At 47.7% G+C, this 16,717-nt stretch overlaps 1 protein-coding gene across 1 annotated transcript in view; it reads right to left on the reverse strand.

The window, feature by feature from the left end:
* The window catches only part of MYO1G (myosin IG), a 508,951-nt gene that overhangs the window by 397,593 nt on the left and 94,641 nt on the right, over nt 1–16,717 (reverse strand). The window contains exons 10-12 of the mRNA XM_063924584.1: nt 8,159–8,273; nt 6,345–6,515; nt 5,862–5,932 (exon numbers count right to left, since the gene is read on the reverse strand). Of these exons, the coding sequence (XP_063780654.1) occupies nt 5,862–5,932; nt 6,345–6,515; nt 8,159–8,273 (357 nt within the window). The remainder of the gene's footprint in view (nt 1–5,861; nt 5,933–6,344; nt 6,516–8,158; nt 8,274–16,717) is intronic.

The following is a 16,717-nucleotide window of genomic DNA, read 5'->3' on the forward strand; positions in this document are numbered from 1 at the left end:
TACCAGCTTGCGGGGAAGGCTTGCTGGGCCTTGTAGTACTGCTACTAAAAACAATATCCAACACTTTTAACAAAGGCTATCAGCCCCCCCATCCGCAGCCCTTGGATGGGGGGGACAGCCTCGGGCTTCACCCCTGGCCCTTGGGTGGCTGGATGGGGGGGACCCCTTGATTTAAGGGGTTCCCACTCCTCCAGGGTACCCCGGCCAGGGGTGACTAGTTGGGTATTTAATGCCACGGCCGCAGGGCACTGTATAAAAATGACCCCCGGCTGTGGCATTATCTGTCCAGCTAGTGGAGCCCGGTGCTGGTTTAAAAAATACGGGGGACCCCTACGCTTTTTGTCCCACGTATTTTTGGAACCAGGACCAGGCGCAGAGCCCGGTGCTGGTTGATTAAATATGGGGAACCGCTGTCACTTTTTTCCCCATATTTTTTCAACCAGGACCGGCTCAAAGAGCCCGAGGCTGGTTTGGTTTAGGATGGGGGACCCCACGCTATTTTTTTAAAGAAAATTAACACTTTCCCACCCCTTCCCACTGATAAACATGCACGGATCTCATGGATCCGTGCATGCCTATCCAATCACGGTAATAAAAAAAAGCAGGTCTGTTTTATTTTAGCACTTTATTACGATTTGTATTTTTTCACGGTAGTGTTTGGTTATTTTGTGATTTGCACTTTTTAGTAAATTACCGAGTTCTACCAATTGGCAGGCGTATTTGACCCATGGTGTATTGATTCGTCATTTTTTCCAAGGACTTCCAAAATATTACGAATGCCCTCATCACTGCCGAGATTTTTGCTTAGTAAATTCCATCTCGGCATCTCGGTCAAAATCGGGACCTTAGTAAATATACCCCAGTGTGTCTAGGAATAGAATACATTGTGTCCGGGAATAGAATACAGTATGTCTGGGAATAGAATACTGTGTGTCCGGGAATAGAATACTGTATATCCAGGAATAGAATACAGTTTGTCCGGGAATAGAATACAATGTGTCCGGGAATAGAATACTGTGTGTCCGGGAATAGAATACAGTGTGTCCGGTAATAGAATACTGTGTGTCCGGGAATAGAATACTGTATATCCGGGAATAGAACACAGTGTGTCCGGGAATAGAGTACTGTATATCCGGGAATAGAGAACAGTGTGTCTGGGAATTGAATACAGTGTGTGCGGGAATAGAATACAGTGTGTCTGGGAATAGAATACAGTGTGTCCGGGAATAGAATATAGCATGTCTGGGAATAGAATACAGTGTGTCCGGGAACAGAATACTGTGTGTCCGGGAATTGGGTACTGTATATATGGGAATAGAATACAGTGTGTCTGGGAATAGAATACAGTGTGTCTGGGAATAGAATACTGTGTGTCCGGGAATAGAATACAATGTGTCCAGGAATAGAATACAATGTGTCCAGGAATAGAATACAATGTGTCCGGGAATAGAATACAGTGTGTCAGGGAATAGAATACAGTGTGTCCGGGAATAGAATACAGTGTGTCCGGGAATAGAGTACAGTGTGTCCGGGAATAGAAGACAGTGTGTCCGGGAACAGAATACTGTGTGTCCGGGAATAGAGTACAGTGTGTCCGGGAATAGGGTACTGTATATACGGGAATAGAATACAGTGAGTCTGGGAATAGAATACAGTGTGTCTGGGAATAGAATACTGTGTGTCCGGGAATAGAATACAATGTGTCCGGGAATAGAATACAATGTGTCCAGGAATAGAATACAGTGTGTCCGGGAATAGAATACAGTGTGTCCGGGAATAGAATACAGCGTGTCTGGGAATAGAATACAGTGTGTCCGGGAACAGAATACTGTGTGTCCGGGAATAGGGTACTGTATATACGGGAATAGAATACAGTGTGTCCGGGAATAGAATACAGTGTGTCTGGGAATAGAATACTGTGTGTCCGGGAATAGAATACAATGTGTCCAGGAATAGAATACAGTGTGTCCGGGAATAGAATACAGTGTGTCCGGGAATAGAATACAGCATGTCTGGGAATAGAATACAGTGTGTCTGGGAACAGAATACTGTGTGTCCGGGAATAGGGTACTGTATATACGGGAATAGAATACAGTGTGTCTGGAAATAGAATACAGTGTGTCTGGGAATAGAATACAATGTGTCCGGGAATAGAATACAATGTGTCCAGGAATAGAATACAGTGTGTCCGGGAATAGAATACAGTGTGTCTGGGAATAGAATACAGTGTGTCCGGGAATAGAATACAGTGTGTCCGGGAATAGAATACAGTGTGTCCGGGAAAAGAGTACAGTGTGTCCGGGAATAGAATACAGTGTGTCCGGGAATAGAATACAGTGTGTCCGGAAATAGAATACAGTGTGTCCGGAAATAGAATACAGTGTGTCCAGGAATAGAATACAGTATGTCCGGGAATAGAATACAGTGTGTCCGGGAATAGAATACTGTGTGTCCGGGAATAGAGTACTGTATATACGGGAATAGAATACAGTGTGTCCGGGAATAGAATACAGTGTGTCCGGGAATAGAATACAGTGTGTCCAGGAATAGAATACAGTGTGTCCGGGAATAGAATACAGTGTGTCCGGGAAAAGAATACAGTGTGTCAGGGAATAGAATACAGTGTGTCCGGGAATAGAATACAGTGTGTCTGGGAATAGAATACTGTGTGTCAGGGAATAGAATACAATGTGTCCGGGAATAGAATACAATGTGTCCGGGAATAGAATACAGTGTGTCCGGGAATAGAATACAGTGTGTCCGGGAATAGAATACAGTGTGTCCGGGAATAGAGTACAGTGTGTCCGGGAATAGAATACAGTGTGTCCGGGAATAGAATACTGTGTATCCGGGAATAGAGTACTGTATATACGGGAATAGAATACAGTGTGTCAGGGAATAGAATACAGTGTGTCCGGGAATAGAATACAGTGTGTCCGGGAATAGAGTACAGTGTGTCCGGGAATAGAAGACAGTGTGTCCGGGAACAGAATACTGTGTGTCCGGGAATAGAGTACAGTGTGTCCGGGAATAGGGTACTGTATATACGGGAATAGAATACAGTGTGTCTGGGAATAGAATACAGTGTGTCTGGGAATAGAATACTGTGTGTCCGGGAATAGAATACAATGTGTCCGGGAATAGAATACAATGTGTCCAGGAATAGAATACAGTGTGTCCGGGAATAGAATACAGTGTGTGTGTCCGGGAATAGAATACAGCATGTCTGGGAATAGAATACAGTGTGTCCGGGAACAGAATACTGTGTGTCCGGGAATAGGGTACTGTATATACGGGAATAGAATACAGTGTGTCCGGGAATAGAATACAGTGTGTCTGGGAATAGAATACTGTGTGTCCGGGAATAGAATACAATGTGTCCAGGAATAGAATACAGTGTGTCCGGGAATAGAATACAGTGTGTCCGGGAATAGAATACAGCATGTCTGGGAATAGAATACAGTGTGTCCGGGAACAGAATACTGTGTGTCCGGGAATAGGGTACTGTATATACGGGAATAGAATACAGTGTGTCTGGGAATAGAATACAGTGTGTCTGGGAATAGAATACAATGTGTCCGGGAATAGAATACAATGTGTCCAGGAATAGAATACAGTGTGTCCGGGAATAGAATACAGTGTGTCTGGGAATAGAATACAGTGTGTCCGGGAATAGAATACAGTGTGTCCGGGAATAGAATACAGTGTGTCCGGGAATAGAGTACAGTGTGTCCGGGAATAGAATACAGTGTGTCCGGGAATAGAATACAGTGTGTCTGGAAATAGAATACAGTGTGTCCGGAAATAGAATACAGTGTGTCCAGAAATAGATTACAGTATGTCCGGGAATAGAATACAGTGTGTCCGGGAATAGAATACTGTGTGTCCGGGAATAGAGTACTGTATATACGGGAATAGAATACAGTGTGTCCGGGAATAGAATACAGTGTGTCCGGGAATAGAATACAGTGTGTCCAGGAATAGAATACAGTGTGTCCGGGAATAGAATACAGTGTGTCCGGGAAAAGAATACAGTGTGTCAGGGAATAGAATACAGTGTGTCCGGGAATAGAATACAGTGTGTCCGGGAATAGAGTACAGTGTGTCCGGGAATAGAAGACAGTGTGTCCGGGAATAGAATACTGTGTGTCCCGGAATAGAGTACAGTGTGTCCGGGAATAGAAGACAGTGTGTCCGGGAAAAGAATACTGTGTGTCCGGGAATAGAGTACAGTGTGTCCGGGAATAGCATACAGTGTGTCCGGGAATAGAATACTGTGTGTCCGGGAATAGAGTACTGTATATACGGGAATAGAATACAGTGTGTCCGGGAATAGAATACAGTGTGTCAGGGAATAGAATACAGTGTGTCCAGGAATAGAATACAGTGTGTCCGGGAATAGAATACAGTGTGTCCGGGAATAGAATACTGTGTGTCCGGGAATAGAGTACTGTATATACGGGAATAGAATACAGTGTGTCCGGGAATAGAATACAGTGTGTCCGGGAATAGAATACTGTGTGTCCGGGAATAGAATACAGTGTGTCCGGGAATAGAATACAGTGTGTCCAGGAACAGAATACAGTGTGTCAGGGAATAGAATACAGTGTGTCCGGGAATAGAATACAGTGTGTCCGGGAATAGAATACAGTGTGTCCGGGAATAGAATACAGTGTGTCCAGGAATAGAATACAGTGTGTCCAGGAATAGAATACAGTGTGTCCGGGAATAGAATACAGTGTGTCCAGGAACAGAATACAGTGTGTCCGGGAATAGAATACAGTGTGTCCGGGAATAGAATACAGTGTGTCCAGGAATAGAATACAGTGTGTCCGGGAATAGAATACAGTGTGTCCGGGAATAGAATACAGTGTGTCCAGGAACAGAATACAGTGTGTCCGGGAATAGAATACAGTGTGTCCGGGAATAGAATACAGTGTGTCCGGGAATAGAATACAGTGTGTCTGGGAATAGAATACAGTGTGTCCGGGAATAGAATACAGTGTGTCCAGGAATAGAATACAGTGTGTCCGGGAATAGAATACAGTGTGTCCGGGAATAGAATACAGTGTGTCCAGGAACAGAATACAGTGTGTCCGGGAATAGAATACAGTGTGTCAGGGAATAGAATACAGTGTGTCCGGGAATAGAATACAGTGTGTCCAGGAATAGAATACAGTGTGTCCAGGAATAGAATACAGTGTGTCCAGGAATAGAATACAGTGTGTCAGGGAATAGAATACAGTGTGTCCAGGAATAGAATACAGTGTGTCTGGGAATAGAATACAGTGTGTCCGGGAATAGAATACAGTGTGTCCAGGAATAGAATACAGTGTGTCCGGGAATAGAATACAGTGTGTCCGGGAATAGAATACAGTGTGTCCAGGAACAGAATACAGTGTGTCCGGGAATAGAATACAGTGTGTCCGGGAATAGAATACAGTGTGTCCAGGAACAGAATACAGTGTGTCCGGGAATAGAATACAGTGTGTCAGGGAATAGAATACAGTGTGTCCGGGAATAGAATACAGTGTGTCTGGGAATAGAATACAGTGTGTCCGGGAATAGAATACAGTGTGTCCGGGAATAGAATACAGTGTGTCAGGGAATAGAATACAGTGTGTCCGGGAATAGAATACAGTGTGTACGGGAACAGAATATAGTGTGTCAGGGAATAGAATACAGTGTGTCTGGGAATAGAATACAGCGTTTCTGGGAATAGAATACAGTGTGTCCGGGAATAGAATACAGTGTGTCCGGGAATAGAGTACAGTGTGTCCGGGGGGAATAGAATACTGTGTGTCCGGGAATAGAGTACAGTGTGTCCGGGGGGAATAGAATACAGATAAGAGGTTACTCACGTCACCACGCCTGCGTAGTGCTTGATCCGGAAGTCCCGGCCAAACGCCATGGATTTGTCTGTTGGCGTCAGCTGGTAAACAAAACAAAACATCCAATTTAGGGAGCGACTGATCTACGTGCAGAAAGCCGTAATGCTGCATAAGCGAGGGTATTGGACGGGGCAGAGTCGCCGCGGTGCAGGTATACCTGTTCTGTTATTTTAGGATGGAAATAATCTGAGAAAAGCCAGTGTTATTTTAATAAAGCTTTTTTTGTATATTTTCAAACTTCTTTTATGTAATAAGTGGAACGGTGAGGCTGGCCCGGTGAAGTGGTAAGTAACCCTGACTGCCCTGGGCCAGTGTCACTGGGACACATGAAGGCACATGTTACATACATGTAGCCTTATATGATGGCTTGGCGCAAATAGCAGTGATGTGCTGTAACCCATAGCAACCAATCTATATCAGCCACTAGTATGATAATCCCACACGTGGCCTCACCTTCCGGCTGGTGTAATGGGGGTGTCGGACAAGTTTACTGTTCATGGAATCCAAGAATAATGTATCGGTGACATCTCCGACTGTCAGACACGCCTCATCCAAGATGGAGATGATCCCTTTATGCGGCTGCTCCACCAGATCCACAATGATCTGATTATTGAAGTATTCAATCTGCCAGGAGCACAGGATAGTGTAATAATATAACATATTACTGTAGCAACAGCAGAACAACAGTATCCCCACCACCACTGTCTTCACTTATATTCATCAAACACATAACACTTTGGGGAGAGGCAGATTATTACCTTAGTGGGGGCAGGGGCGGAGAGTGGAAGGGGGGGTGGGGCCTGCTGGGGGTGGGGGGCATAGGGGGTCATTCCGAGTTGATCGCTAGCAGAAAATGTCCACTGCGCAGCAATGATGAAAAAAAAAACGACACTTCTGCGCATGCGTATGCGGCGCAATGCGCACGCACGACGTATTTTCACAACAGCTGAAGTAGTTTTACACAAGGTATAGCGACGCTTTTCAGTCGCACTGATGACCGCAGAGTGATTGACAGGAAGTGGGTGTTTCTGGGAGGTAACTGACCGTTTTCGGGGAGTGTTCGAAAAAACGCTGTTGTGCCAGGAAAAATGCAGGCATGGCTGGGCGAACGTAGGGCGTGTTTGTGACATCAAATCCGGAACTGAACAGTCTGAAGTGATCGCAATCTAGGAGTAGGTCTGGAGCTACTCTGAAACTGCACAATTTTTTTTGTAGCCGCTCTGTGATCCTTTCGGTCGCACTTCTGCTAAGCTAAGATACACTCCCAGTGGGAGGCGGCATAGCGTTTGCACGGCTGCTAAAAACTGCTAGCGAGCGATCAACTCAGAATGACCCCCTTACACCTTTGCAGCCACAGGATTTGGCCACACTCCCTCCCTAGTGCATGGGCCCTTGTGAGCTCTTGCCAGTGGGGGTCATTCCGCCAGTGGGGGTCATTCCGAGTTGATCGTAGCTGTGCTAAATTTAGCACAGCTACGATCTTCTTCCCTGACATGCGGGGGGACGCCCCGCACAGGGCTTGCCTGCCTCGCATGTCAGTCCGGCCCCCCCTCGCAGAAGTGCAAAGGTATCGCACAGCGGCGATACCTTTGCACTTCAAGAGTAGCTCCCGGCCAGCGCAGCTTTAGTGTGCTGGCCGGGAGCTACTCATCACTCCCCGGCCCGCAGCAGCAGCCGCTGCGGGTCGCCCCCCGTTTGGTCCGGACACGCCTGCGTTGGCCGGACCAAACTCACAAAACGGCGGCCAAACGCCGCCGTTCCGCCCCATCCCGCCCAGTGATCGCCTCTGCCTGTCAATCAGGCAGAGGCGATCGCATCCCTGCTACGGCCTTCGACCATCTGTCATGCGCCGGCGCACTATGGCGCCAGCGCATGCGCAGTAGGGACCCGTTCGCTCTGCTGCGTTAAAACGCAGTGAGCGAACGGATCAGAATGACCCCCAGTGTGCGGCCCCCAAACCCTCCATGCAGGAGATGCTTAGTGGTTGGCGGCAATTTACTTAAAATAACTATACATCACGGTGTCACTACATCCCAGCATGTCCTTGCCACAGTTTTGCTTCTAGGGAATGCTAAAACTCTGTCAGGACATGCTGGGATATGTGGTATCACAGCAGCTGGTGGACAGTGTGTTTCTAGCGGCTGCCAGCTGCATGGGCCTATGTAAGTACAATGCACTGGCTGTGAGCATGGGAGGGGATATAAGATGAGGTTCCTGGTCTAGAGGGTGGGTCAGGGCCCTACATGGGTAAGTCAGCGGACACTTACGTGCTGCCACTCGATTCCCTCCCGCTGGTATTCGTTCTGCTCCTGGCGCAGGATCAGCTCGATGAACAGTTGCTGCAGTTTCTCATTACAGTAATTGATGCAGAACTGCTCAAAGCTGAGGGTAAATGCAGACAAGCGGATGGGTTATTAGGAGGTCACCGATGGCGGAACACCACAATATACTGCGGAGGGCAGATCGGGGCCTGATTCGGAGTCAGGTGCATCCGTACTTTGAGGCTTTTCCCTAGTAATGAAATGGGCGCTTCTGGGTGACCACTGTGCGTCCGCACAGACTTGTGCATGTGTCATGGAGGCATGCTTATGACACAAGCGCTGATACTAATTAGCATACGGCAGTAAACGTGGCCGTCGCCACTGTGCACTCTTGGGGCCGCGTTACGCCAAACTCAGAATCAGGTCGACGGTGCCTCAATCATGGGAGATCTCAACTTCACAGTGATATCTAAGCAAGAAAAAACACATTACCAACCTGATATCTCTATCACTGTTGAGAACTCTGCAATCACCCCTACCCCACAAGCTCGCTGCCTAGGTGTCATCCTCGTCTCTGATCTGTCCTTTGTTCCCCACATTCTATCTGTCTCAAAATCATGTTACATACATCTAAGAAACATATCCAAAATACGTCCTTATCTTACACAAGACACAGCAAACACTCTAATCCACGCTCTCATTATCTCCCGCATTGATTATTGTAATAGTCTCCTTACCGGTCTTCCCAAACATAGGCTCTCACCACTACAATCCATTCTGAATGCAGCTGGGAGGCTAATCTTCCTCGCTAGACGTTCACCGTCTGCAGATCCGCTCTGTCAGTCCCTCCATTGGTTACCTGTACTCTACCGTATTCAATATAAAATACTTTTACTCACACACAAGGCCATTAACCAAACTACACCAACGTACATCACTTCTCTTATCTCATAATATCTACCAATCCGACCTGTCCGCCCTGCACAGTATCTGCGTCTCTCATCCACACTCATTACTCGCTCCCACTCACGATTACAGGACTTTCTTCGGGCTGCACCCACTCTGTGGAATGCCCTCCCACGCACAATAATACTCTCCTCTAGTCTCCAAACCTTCAAGCGTTCCCTGAAAACTCACCTCTTCAGGCAAGCTTATCAAATTCCAGACCCACCCACATAACTTTCATAAACTTTCCTATCCAATTATATGCCCTCTGTACAGTCCACACATAACCTCACATGTTTTCTCTTTCTTCACTTGCCCATCCTCCTGACCCCAGGCCAACATCACTGTGTGACCATATCCTGCAGCCACCAAGAGCCTCTGCAATCTAGCAGGACCATTATGCAATAGATAGCACCTATCCTTGTGTATCAATGCCTATTTCCCTATAGAGTGTAAGCTTGCGAGCAGGGCCCTCCTACCTCTATGTCTGTCTGTTATTACACAGTTTTGTCTTATCACTTTTGTTTCCAATTGTAAAGCGCAACGGAATATGCTGCGCTATATAAGAAACTGTTACTAAATTACAAATCCCAGCGAGGAATATAACCAAAAGAGACTTCAGGCTTTTGCGGGTTGTTCCTCTGCTTCCTTAAGGTAGAACTAAAGCATATTCTAAAGCTGTTTTAATATACTCACTAGAGGACAGCCTGTAGGTTGTTTACTTTATTGAAACAGTGTTGACATTTTCTCCAAAACAAATAACACTCAATAGATGATTTACAAAGTGCATAACGCAGTCTGACCACAGATTTCTGATGGCGTCCTAGGTTTGCGCATAGCTCCCAACATGACCCATTCCCGGAGGGACAAAATGCTGTGTTCCTGGACTTCCCTCTTAATGTATGATTGCTGTTACCTGTGTTGAACAGGTTAATGGATAAGAAAGGTATTCAACACAGGTGATGGCAATCATAGATTAAGGGGGAAGTCCAGGAACAGAGCATTCTGTCCTTCCTGGAATGGGTCATGTTGGGAGGTATGGTCAGTGGTGCAAGTAGAAAAAAATTCTTAGTGGTACTGTGTGCACGCGCCCCAAAAATGGGTGTGGCCACATGCCACATGGGGCGTGGCCAATGAAAATAGGATTTTAATTACCTACCGGTAAATCCTTTCTTGATAGTCCGTAGAGGATACTAGAGTCCACATTAGTACCATGTGGTATAGACGGGTCCACTAGGAGCCTTGGGCACTTTAAGAAATTAATAGGCTGGCTCCTCCCTCTATGCCCCTCCTACCAGACTCAGTCTAGGAACTGTGCCCGAGGAGACAGACATATTCTGAGGAAGGATGTAACAGAACAGCGGTGAGATTCGAACCAGCACACACAAACAAGAGGAAAGCCAAGCTAACCAAACTTGAACCGGAACAGCAACAGCTGAACCAACAACAATACTGAACCAAATAACAGTGCAAGAAAACACGAAGCACCGGGCGGGCGCCCAGTATCCTCTACGGACTACGAGAAAAGGATTTACCGGTAGGTAATTAAAATCCTATTTTCTCTTACGTCCTAGAGGATACTGGGGTCCACATTAGTACCATGGGGATGTACCAAAGCTCCCAAACTGGGTGGGAGAGTGCTGAGGTTCCTGCAGAACTGATTGACCAAACTGAAGGTCCTCAGAGTCCAAAGTATCGAACTTGTAGAACTTAGCAAACGTGTTCGAACCTGACCAAGTAGCTGCTCGGCAGAGCTGCAAATCCGATACACCCCGGGCAGCCGCCCAGGAAAAACCCACCTAGTAGAGTGGGCCTATACAGATTTAGGAACCAGCAATCCTGCCGTAAAGTAAGCATGCTGGATAGTAAGTTTAATCCAGTGAGCAATAGACTGCTTTGAAGCAGGACACCCAATTTTATTGGGATCATAGAGCATGAACAGCGAGTCCGATTTTCTGTGACGAGCTGTCCGCTTTACATAAATCTTCAAAGCCCTCACAACATCCAGGGACTTTGAGATAGATGAGGTGTCGGTAAGCACCGGAACCACAATAGGTTGACTGATATGAAACTCCGACACCATTTTTGGAAGAAATTGCTGACGAGTTCTGAGTTCAGCTCTATCCTCATGAAAAATCAAATAGGGGCTCTTGTGAAACAATGCCCCCAGTTCCGACACACGTCTTGCCGAAACCAAGGCCAACAGTGTGACGGTCATCCACGTAAGAAACTTTACGTCAACCTCCTGTAAAGGCTCAAACCATTCAGATTGGAGAAACTGCAACACCATGTTGAGATCCCAAGGTGCCGTAGGAGGCACAAAGGGCGGTTGGATGTGCAGAATGCCTTTTAAGAACGTCTGAACTTCAGGAAGAGAAGCCAATTGTTTCTGAAAGAATATGGACAAGGCCGAAATCTGGACTTTTATGGAGCACAAGCCTAAGCCCACATCCACACCTGAAAAGAAACAGAAAACGTCCCAGTTGAAATTCCTCTGCAGGGAATTTCCTGAGTTCACACCAAGAAACATATTTTCTCCAAATATTGTAGTAATGTTTAGACGTTACCCCCTTCCTGGCCTGGATCAAGGTAGGAATAACCCTGTCCGGAATCCCTTTCCGGGCTAGAATTTGACGCTCAACTTCTATGCCGTCAAACGTAGCTGCGGTAAGTTTTGATAGATGAATGGCCCTTGTTGCAGAAGGTCCTCTCGAAGAAGTAGAGGCCACGGATCCTCTAGGAGCATCTCCAGTAGGTCTGCGTACAAAGCCCTTCTTGGCCAATCCGGAGCAATGAGAATTGCCTGAACCTTTTCCCTTTTTATTCTTTTGAGAATTCTTGGGATCAATGGAAGTGGTGGAAACACGTACACCGTCTGATAGACCCATGGAGTCACCAGAGCGTCCACCGCCACTGCCTGTAGGTCTCTTGGAACAGTACCGCTTGAGCTTCTTGTTGAGCCGAAAGGCCATCATGTCGACCTGTGGAGTTCCCCACCGACATGCCAGGCACCCGAACACCTCCGGGTGAAGGCCCCACTCTCCTGGGTGGAGATCGTGTCTGCTGAGGAAGTCTGCTTCCCAGTTGTCCACTCCTGGAATGAAAATTGCGGACAACGCCACCGCGTGTCTGTCTACCCAGAGGAGAGTCCTTGTTACCTCTGACATTGCTGATTTGCTCCATTTTCCCTGGAACTGTTCCCCCTGGGTGACAGCTCCCCAACCTCTGAGGCTTGCGTCTGTGGTTAGCAGAATCCAATTTTGAATCCCGAACCTTCGGCCCTCGGTCAGGTAAGAAGTCTGAAGCCACCACAGAAGATAAATCCTGGCTCTTGGCGACAGACGTATCCTCTGGTGCATGTGGAGATGTGATCCGGGCCAATTGTCCAACATATCCAGCTGGAAGGGCCTTGCGTGAAACCTTCCGTAATGCAGCGCCTTGTAAGCGGCTGCCATCTTCCCCAGAAGACAAATGCACAGATGCACCGATATCCGGTTAGGTTTGAGAACATCCCGCACCATCGACTGGATTACCAATGCCTTTTCCAAAGGAAGGAATACTCTCTGTGCTTCCGTGTCCAGTATCATTCCCAGGAACGGAAGCCTCCTCGTTGGTTCAAGGTGAGATTATGGTAGGTTCAGAATCCACCCGTGAACCTGTAGTAGTCGAGTCGAAAGGGCAATGCTGTCTAACAGCTTTTTCCTGGATGGTGCTTTTATCAGCAGGTCATCCAGGTACGGAATTATGTTCACTCCCTGTCTGCAAAGGAGGAACATCATCTCTGCCATTACCTTGGTGAACACCCTTGGTGCCGTAGAGAGACCAAATGGCAGGGCCGGGAACTGGTAGTGACGGTCCTTTAATACAAACCTTAGATAAGCCTGATGAGGCGGCCAGATTGGAATATGAAGGTACGCATCCTTGATATCCAGAGACACCAAGAATTCCCCCTCCTCCAGACCTGAGACAGACTCTCCAACATGACCCGCCCCACTAGGTACAAAATGCTCTGTTCCTGGACTTCCCTCTTAATTTATGATTTCCATCACCTGTGTTGAACTAGTTACATGATAAGAAAGCTGTTTCCTCACAGGTGATGGCAATCATACATTAAGAGGGAAGTCCAGGAACAGAGCATTTTGTACCTAGTGGGGCGGGTCATGTTGGAGGGTATGCTGAGATCACCTCTCTCAGGGACTCCATCTTGAATTTGAACACCCGTAAATACAGGTTCAGTTACTTGAGGTTTAAAATGGGTCTTACCGAACCGTCGAGTTTTGGAAACACAAACAGGTTGGAATAATAACCCTTGTTCTGTAGCTGAGGTGGAACTCGAACAATTACCTGAATCCGGACCAGTTTTTGAATTACTTCCTGCAAAGTCATACTTGCTTCTGTAGAAGCTAGTAAGCCTGATTTGAAGTATCTGTGAGGTGGGAGTTCCTGAAACTCCAGTCTGTGGCCCTGGGTGATAAGATCTTTTACCCAGGGATCTAGGACTGTTGTCGCCCATATGTGACTGAAATATCTTAAGCGGGCTCCCACCTGCCTTTCTTCCAGGCAGTGCGGTCCATCATCATGCTGAAAGCATTGAGGAAGCAGAGCCAGAGGTCTGTTCCTGTGAACCTGCAGTTGCAGGTTTTCTGGGTTTAATCCTATTACCTTTGAAGGCAGTAGAAGCACCTTTGGGTTTACCTTTGAACTTTGCTATCCGAACGGAGTCGGAGCAGAGTAGGTTTTTCTAGCTGGGGGTGCTGCGGAAGGAAGGTATGTAGACTTACCTGCAGTAGCCTTGGAGATCCACGTATCCAGTTCATCTCCAAACAGGGCTTCATCTTTGAATGGTAGGCTTTCCACGCATTTCCTGGAATCCGCATCTGCATTCCACTGGCGTAGCCATAAGCTCCTACATGTGCGGACACGGCCATGGGCGTGGTGCGTGCATGGAGTAAGCCTATCTCTTTTAGGGCCTCTACCATAAAATTTGCCGAGTCCTGTATATATATAAAACTATCTCCCCCCTGTGTAAGGAATCTAAGTCCTCCATTAGATTACCTAACCATTTGGAAATGGCCCTAGAGATCCAAGCACAAGCTATAGTGGGTCTTTGGGCCACCCCACAGCAGTGTACAGAGATTTGAGAGTGGTCTCAATCTTGCGGTCAGCCATGACCTTTAAGGAGGCGGCACCTGGGACCGGTAAGATTATCTTATGGGACAACCTAGAGACTGATGCATCAACAATCGGCGGGACTTCACACTTTTTCCTATCGACCTGAGGAAAAGGGAAAGATGCTATCAACCGTTTAGGGATCTGAAACTTCTTGTCAGGATTGACCCAAATTTATTCAAATAGAGAACTGAATTCCTTAGATGCAGGGAAGTAGCAGAGGATTTCTTTTTTTTACATGGAAATGAGATTCTTCACTGTCCTCTATCACCTTATCAGGAATGTGCAGGACCTCCCTAATAGCTTCTATTAGGGCGTGTATTGCCTGTGACAGATCTGCATCACCCCCACCCATATCCACGTCACCGTCATCTGCATCAGTGGCATCATCATCTGTGTCAGCCTGCAGGATTTGGGCCAGTGTACACTTTTGTGGACAGATGGTAGGGGTCTGAGACGCTGGTATGGCCACTGAATCTCTATTTATCAGGTCATCCATAGACTGTCTTAAGTATTGCGTCTCTTTCTCAGTTTGGGACAATTTATGAGAAAGATTTAAGATCATCCCTTTTAGTGAATCTAGCCACACTGGTTCCGACCCACTATTCTGAGAAGGCGTACAATCCTGAGTACACTGTTGTGATCCCCCTGGGGACGAGAAGCACTCTGCAGTGCAGGGCACACACTCTTTTGACATATCAACAAGTAAAAACACACACAGGAGAGAAGAGGTTAAAGCACAGTTAACCCACACAGAGCCCCCTAGGGACTGGAGACACATTGTATGATGGAACCAGCCACACCGCGCCCTTAGAGCTAATGTAAGCTTAGCCGGGTTGCAAACTAAGTACCCCTAATAGGGGCTTCGTATTCTATTATTGCCCCCCCCCCCTTTTTGCTATAACCCCCTGGTACCGCTGAGGTAAACTGGAGTCTTGATGGAGGAGCTGCGCATCCCTGTGAGACTGTTCAGTGAGATCTGCAAAGGGAAAATGGCGCTGGTGAGCTGCTGGATCCGCTCATAGTGAAGCCCCGCCCGCTTAATGGTGCGCGGTCTTCCCGTTTTTTTTTTATACTGACTGAGGTATATTTGCAGCCTTACAGTGGGTTAGAACCCCTGTAATGTCCTGTCAGTGTGGGTAATAGCTGTAGCTTCACCTCGCCTCTCACAGCGGAACATGAACCTGCCATGTAATGAAGCCTGGAGCCACAGCCTGCCAGCCAGCGCTGAGCTCCTACCCTTGTGCCGCCATTACTGCCGGCGACCTACTCACCACTCTTCCATCTTCTGGCTCTGTTAGGGGTGGTGGCGTGCTGCGGGAATGTACGCTCGCCGTGGTGGGGCTTGCGAATGACTCCCTCAGGAGCTCAGTGCCCTGTCAGCGGGGAACGGGACCATCAACCCTTTAAGAGGTTGGGCCACCCCCCCCCCCCCTAAGTCCCACGAAGCAGGCAGACTGGTGCCAACCAGTCCTGTCTGAAAATAACAAGTGGACCTGTCTATACCCCATGGTACTAATGTGGACTCCAGTATCCTCTAGGACGTAAGAGAAAATGGGAACGTGATACATATATGACACCAATAGTGCAGTGCCAGATACACATATGCCCCCAATAGTGCCAGATACACATATGCTCCCATGGTGCCAGTTATGCCCCCACGGCGCCAGATATGCCCCCACAGTGCCAGATACACATATGCTCCCATGGTGCCAGATATGCCCCAACGGTGCCAGATACACATATGTTCCCATGGTGCCAGATATGCCCCCACGGTGCTAGATATGACCCCACGGTGCTAGATATGCCCCCACGGTGCCAGATACACATATGCTCCCATGGTGCCAGATATGCCCCCACAGTGCTAGATATGCCCCCACAGTGCCAGATACACATATTCCCCCACAGTGCCAGATACACATATGCCCCCACAGTGCTAAATACACATATGCTCCCACGGTGCCAGATATGCCCCCACGGTGCTAGATATCCTCCCATGGTGCCAGATATGCCTCCACGGTGCTACATATGCCCCCACAGTGCCAGATACACATATTCCCCCATGGTGCCAGATATGCCCCCACGGTGCTAGATTTCCTCCCATGGTGCCAGATATGCCCCCACGGTGCTAGATATGCCCCCACAGTGCCAGATACATATATTCCCCCACGATGCCAGATACACATATGCCCCCACAGTGCTAAATACACATATGCACCCACAGTACCAGATACACATATTCCCCCACGGTGCCAGATACACATATGCTCTCACGGTGCCAGATATGCCGCCACAGTGCTAGATATCCTCTCATGGTGCCAGATATGCCCCCATGGTGCTAGATATGCCCCCACAGTGCCAGATACACAAAAATCCCGCCAGAGTGCCAGATATGCCCCCCAGAGTGCTAGATGCAGGGGTCAAAGTGAGCCAGAATGGGGTGGAACTGCG

Source organism: Pseudophryne corroboree, chromosome 5 (assembly GCF_028390025.1).
Source record: "Pseudophryne corroboree isolate aPseCor3 chromosome 5, aPseCor3.hap2, whole genome shotgun sequence".
NCBI classification, from domain to species: Eukaryota; Metazoa; Chordata; class Amphibia; order Anura; family Myobatrachidae; genus Pseudophryne; species Pseudophryne corroboree.